Here is a 6,581-nt window from a genome sequence, read left to right on the forward strand (position 1 = left end):
ATATAATTTATAGATACATGGCTATTTATGTAAATCTCTTAATAGTATCTAAATCTCTTGGTAGAACCAAATGTTTCACCTATCTCTTTACTAACGACCCTATTAAACTCAATGCGTCTTACGTGTAAACTTAGCCATTGGCAATGATATATTCAGGATGAATATTGGCGTGACGGTAACATGGAACAGGTCACTGAGCACGAAAGAAACCCACTCACAGCTATTACGGGACCTCTGTTATCACCCGTATTACAGGCCGATCCATTATAGGATATACAGCAACACTGTACGATTATTATCATTGAGTCGGCCCCTTATAACAATATATCAGCTCATCTACAGGGATTCTAGATCTGCAATTTACCTTATCGTTACTGTAATCAAAACAGACCGGTCTCAATCACGTCATTAGTATTCATTTTAGGTGTTAAGACGTTGAAGCACGAAGTTAGTTGTTGTATATTTCCAGCAGTGAATGTTTTCTTATACATGATTTAGATTTTAACATAAAGCACGTACATGCTCAAGTATTTTTTTGTGACGATCAGGAATGTTAAACATCACACAAGATGAAAATATTTTCCTATCAGACCACACACATGGCTTATCAAGAAGCAGCTGTTTTCTAATTCGTCTAATCTACCTATATGGACATAGACTGCGATTGGTCTTTTAACATAGAGACACGTTTTATCTCCCAAAATATAGGCTTGCATAACTGTCTTATGATTGGAAGATGGGTTTTGCAATATAATGCCAATTTTGTTGAGGTCGAAATAACATATTTTTGGCGTCTTACAAAGAACTCCACCGGAACCTATCTGCGGATATGCATAAAAGCATATCAAGCCTCAGGTCACTGTATGTATGCAGGAATTCCGTTATGTAATCTCTGATGACGAAATTTACACTATAGAAACGATGGCCCCAAAGCACCATTAATCACGCACATTGTAAAAGTGACACCTGTTGAAACAATGCGACTACTACAACTAAGGAGCAACCATAATAGAGAATTTATAAAGTACTCAGGTTCAAATTGAATAAAGTCAGGTAGTGAAATGTTATTTAGTTGTTAAAAAAGTCTACTTTAATTTAGACATCTCACGTGCAGGCTTTTAAGGCTAGATGTAAATTTGGAATGCGAAAAATAATTCAAATATTTCGCTCCTTTAAAGAAAAACAGATAATAGATTTTATATGCCCCTTTTCAAACGCAAATACCAGTAGACGGCATATTTGATGTTCATTGAAACCGACACGCCATCTGCTGGCGGCAAAGCCTCTCTAGATGCCGAAACGGCGTTATTGCCAGATTCAACCTTGAGCTTGATAGATACAGATGCTGCTGCAAACGATCTTCGTCTTTTTCAGTGCGCAAGGGCTGATTGCAACAATTGGGACGCAAACGGCAAAGATCATATAGCCATAAAACTCTAATGGGGTTATTGATAGCAATATGCTCTCTAATCGGTCTTGTATTGCTTACATAAGCCAGAAGGCTACTATCTCTATAGCCTTTTCTTATGTCTATGGTAGTACCATAAATCTATGTATAACTCCTTTAGAAAATTCTATTATACACTTTGCATGGTTGATCTGGGCTACTACCACGTTTATAGGTCTTTCGGTTTTTAAGCTAAGCAATTCTTAGCATGCAAGCTAACACTTATCTCGATGTTTGCATTACAGTTAATGGTGTCAGCTATAATGCAGTGCCATTGCCCACCGCTGTGCTACTGGGCCATACAGCTACACTGCACTGCAGCTTCAATGACTTGTCAGCAGATGATGTCGTAAGTTGGGTTCGGCATCCCGGAAGGGTAATTGCATATGGCAGAAGAGTAAACCCAGCCTACCAACGCTACCAGGTCAATTTCCTTTTGAAAAGCTTCACACACATCATAACGTAATAACAAAACAATGGTGAGTTCATAAAACATGTCAGATCTTTTGTTTTAATAAACACATCATAAACGGTTAAAATGAGTAAATAACGGAGAATTGATAGATATTTTGGCCTTCCCTTAGGTTACAATCTATTTAGAATAGCTCCAGAGATTTGTCTTATATAACCCCTCAGGTTGTTGGTGACGAGAAGAAAGGAGAGTTCCACTTACTTATTCAGGATGCTCACCTCGAGGACGGAGGAGCTTACACGTGTAACATCTTCGGTGATCTCACGCCTAAAGAAGCAAAGTTGACTGTAGTAGGTAAGATACAGTGTGCAGTTTGTACAAGCGATTAAATACAGTGTGTAGTTTGTTCTCGATGGTATTTAATCACAATCTGTATTTTTATTGAAAATGTAACTTCGATGTTGAAATCTGTAATCAATTTGTATTTTAGTCCCTGTCCCACAGCCTCCTACACTGAGAGGTGCAGAGGTACCAGGTAAAGCAGGGCAGCAGCTTGAGCTAAGCTGTACCTCTTCAGGAGGCCACCCGCCCCCTCAGCTCACCTGGTACAATGGAACGAAGGCAGTTACGGGGCAACACGTGATCCAGAAAGAAACTGAAGGTCACGTAGAGCTTGATCTTATCCTACGACGTCTGACCAAATGGGATAACGGTATGAATCTGACCTGCAGAGCGAGACAACCGTTTCTGGAGATAACTTCTGCTCAGGATTCCTGGACTATTTTGCAGGTGCACTGTAAGTTTAAGTCTATGCTGTACAAGAATGGATTTACTAATATATAAAAGCGAAAATACTACATATTCTTAAGCATTAAATTGTTTATTACTCTTTCTTTTTTTTCGCTCTTAGATCCTCCAAGTGTTACTGTTCCTATACCATCGGTACGTGTGGTTGAGGGAGTCACAGCAGATCTAACCTGCCTGGTAGAGAGCAACCCTGCTGCCACCATCAGATGGACCAGACCAGACCGTCCAGCTGTACTTAATGGCAATATTGGGTAATAAAACGTAATGACCACGCTAGATAGTAGTTTTAAGCAACTTAAGATATTAGTGATCAAAGAACCGGTGACGTTTTGACCTGTAATAAGGCAATATAGTGAAAACATCAAGCGGTGTGTTACACAAGACTATTAATGTCTACATCTTGATATTGTTTCCCAGGCAGAAGATATTCCGGATTCCCAGTACTTCTCACCAAGACGCAGGGGTTTACCAATGTACGGCAGATAACGGTGTACCACCTTTAGCTGTAGGGACTGTGACTCTAGAGGTTCTGTGTACGTATGTCATATTATTCATTTAAAGATCGTTATAACAACATGCCTAATGATGTCACATGTTCGATTGCGGTGCACAAAATAACATACCTTTCAGTCTGATATACGCTGCAAAGACCGGATTCAGTACAAACATTTAGCACGCTTGCTCTGTTTTACATTTAACCCTTTATTTTCAAAATTTGTCACCAAACAGACCCACCTTTGATCAACCCCTCCATGGATGACAAGGTTACCGCTCTACAAGATGATGATGACTTCTCACTGAACTGTCTCGTGGAAGGAAATCCGAAGCCGAAAGTAACGTGGCGGCGGAAGGATACAAAGTTATACTGGAAAAACCCACTCCGGTTCAACCGGGTGCGCTACGACGTGGAGGGGACGTACCAATGCGTGGGAACTAGTGATGGATTCCCTCAACAGACAAAGGATGTTTTCGTCGATGTTTTGGGTCTGTCCTTGCTTATCATTATCTACAATAGGAAGTTGACATTCCATTTGTAATAGAAAATTAACATTGAATCAATCAAAATGTAAACTAGAATGACGCTAAGAAATGCAACTTGTTGGGAATAGCCAAGTTTCAAATTTCGATAATTCAAAACTGAAGCTTGGTATTTTTCATAGGAAAACCCTACATGGAGGGAGAAGGCGACACGGCAATGCTGTCTGCAGATACTGGAGAAACAGTTCGGCTTGGTTGTACAGTAGCAGCTGACCCATTGCCATCTCGCATCAATTGGATATGGCGTAATTACTATGGGCAGGAGACAGAGTTAGATAGTAATGTTGTCCATATCGTCACGACCAGAAGAAATCAGGAAATGACGTCGTCTATGACCATACAGAATGTGGCTGTGAAAGACAGTGGAAGCTACATCTGCGAGACAACTAACATGTTTGGTTCTGCCAAGCGAGACATGCACTTGGAGGTCAAAGGTCATGAAAATATGTTACAATCATATTTTACACCAACAATACTCACATTTCTGTTACTAGAAGTTTGATGATTCATTTCCTTTATTACCTTTATGAAAAATATAGTAAGTTAAGAATTACATGAGCGTATTATCAAGACATCAATATATATTTACTCTTTTTCGCTTGCTCCACAGAGTCTGCTCCGAACCTTGTCATTATAACTTCTATTACTGCTGGAGGGGTTCTAGTGGTGACCGTCGCTGTCATTCTAGTAGTCATCGCGAAGAAAAAGGCTTGGATATGCAAGTCTCACCTTGACGGTATGATTGCATTCAAGCTTTTATATTTGGATTCATGGCAGAATGTTCAAATGTCACAGAAATCTAAATTATCTGTACAGCTGTGGATGTGAAATTTACTATTTTGACAAACAATTGTTTTTTCTAGTTTTACAAATGCCTTCTTTGTCAGACTCCTTTGACCTGTCAGCCCCTCGTCCAATGCCTCCTATGCCGAAGTACGTGTACAACACTGGCACCATTGACTCTGGTGTGGAGGACCTACAGGAGCTACAGGAGATGTATGGAACCCTCAAACCACGTCCTCCGCCACGGTCGGAGAAGAAGTGGGAGTCTGTCGGCCTTTCCTACTCAGGTGAATATCTACATCATAAATATTTTTTGGCTGACCGTATGTTCAAGGGTGTATGCTCCTCTTCAATATTCGTACCTTTGATTTTCAGTCACACATCGGGATTTTAAACTAATCTTTTCCAACACAATGCAGGACTAGTCCACTCCACGTCCCTTCCACCCTATTCCACTGAAGAGGAGTAGCACAGACCTGGCTATGTTCGTAATCATAATGCACACAGAAATTAACAGGTGGGAGTTTTCTTCATAATTTCATATGTACATTAATTTGGGAATAAACAGGCAAACCATCAGTACCAACAGTATCATCCTTTCACACTGAGTTAGAGTAATATGTTACAATGATGATGTAATTTCAAAGAATAAATGGCCATGATTGTATTAACATGCAACAGGAATATACAATGTGATAACAATGGACTTTATCAACTCTAATCTTTAGCTTTAGAATAAACACTTGCCAGTATACCTACTATCTTTGACTGACTAATTTTTTTTTTACTATTTTTTTTTCTAGGTCACCACTGATCGTTCAATGATAGTGCTGCGACAAGAGTATGTGATTAGGGGGAAAACGACCTGTATACGTGCACTGTAAATTTGTGGGTCACCAACACGTGTTGGAAGGTAAAAGAAGTTGTGCAATTTTTTTTCACTATTGAAATGGATGAACACTAGGAGAGGAATGGATGTCGTTGAAAAGTTTGGTCGTTATTGATTGCGATGTATGTTGAATTCTATATATAGATTAGAGAACTAGATGTAGCCGAAATATAGACAGGTACATTGGTGTTTTAACGCTCATTTGTAAACTAATACTATTGTACGTTACATATTAAGGTAAGATCTACTCGTATACCCAAACTTATTAATACATATTGTGTGAGTATAAGATTTTTACCCTATCTAGACCGGGCTTTTTTGGGCTTGGTGGGACCGGGGGGGGGCTCATTCGGCCCCCCCCTCAGAACTCGAGAACGGTATATCGTAGGACCACCAAATTTTCAGAGGATGATGTACTAGTAAAAATTTATCATACTTACAATTTTATGTCGTTGTGACGTAATATGACGTCATTATGACGTCATTAATGTGATTTTATTGGCCAAAACCGTCTAGATAGGTTATTCCCTGAAAACTAAACAGTATACGACATAACTTTACCAAAAGTGTTTATGACAGAAAATAAGGATGTACTAAGTCTTATGTTGCCCATAGCAACACCGGTGACGTCATAAAATGACGTCATGCATATATTACATATCCGCCATCTTGGATCATCAATCTTGAATTTTGAAAAATAGTTTTTTTCAGGATGAAGCCTAAAATACATTGTAAACAGACTAAAGACATTCATATGAACCTTTTTTGTAAAAAAAATGGGAGTATTGATGAAATTTTGAGGAAAATAAGCTGCATTTACCTGATCTAATGATACGGTCCGCCATCTTGGATTTTGGCCAATGACGTCATCAAATTAGCATAAATTATGCATTTTTAATGATAAAATTTACATATAATTATATGTGATGTTATTAATGTTAGAAACAATGTGTAACTTGATATAAAACCCATAAAATTCTGTTGTTTAAATGGAAATAATTAAATTTGGCAAAAAATGCCTGTCAGAAACCCGTTGCCATGGCAACAAGAAAAATCATAATCTTATTCCACTGATACAGATTTGTTGCCAACAATATTTTAGGAAAAGTCACCAAATTTGGCGGTTCTAGCTTTAGCCGTTCAGACGCTAGGTGACATCAAAGTTGCCGCGGGCACTTTAAGCCCCCCCCCCGGTCTAGATAGGG

General features: G+C 39.0%; 1 protein-coding gene across 1 annotated transcript in view; it reads left to right on the forward strand.

The window, feature by feature from the left end:
* Window positions 1-4,975, forward strand: part of LOC109482830 (hemicentin-2-like) — a gene marked incomplete at its 5' end in the record, with an annotated part of 21,926 nt that extends 16,951 nt beyond the window's left edge. Inside the window, 9 exons of the mRNA XM_019785674.1 lie at window positions 1,693-1,871; window positions 2,084-2,213; window positions 2,770-2,917; window positions 3,084-3,199; window positions 3,396-3,650; window positions 3,827-4,138; window positions 4,315-4,440; window positions 4,592-4,774; window positions 4,907-4,975. Coding sequence (XP_019641233.1) covers window positions 1,693-1,871; window positions 2,084-2,213; window positions 2,770-2,917; window positions 3,084-3,199; window positions 3,396-3,650; window positions 3,827-4,138; window positions 4,315-4,440; window positions 4,592-4,774; window positions 4,907-4,956 — 1,499 coding nt within the window. The remainder of the gene's footprint in view (window positions 1-1,692; window positions 1,872-2,083; window positions 2,214-2,769; window positions 2,918-3,083; window positions 3,200-3,395; window positions 3,651-3,826; window positions 4,139-4,314; window positions 4,441-4,591; window positions 4,775-4,906) is intronic.
* Window positions 4,976-6,581: the final 1,606 nt, after the last annotated feature.

Source organism: Branchiostoma belcheri, unplaced genomic scaffold (assembly GCF_001625305.1).
Source record: "Branchiostoma belcheri isolate BF01 breed outbred unplaced genomic scaffold, Haploidv18h27 scaffold605, whole genome shotgun sequence".
Lineage (NCBI taxonomy): Eukaryota > Metazoa > Chordata > Leptocardii > Amphioxiformes > Branchiostomatidae > Branchiostoma > Branchiostoma belcheri.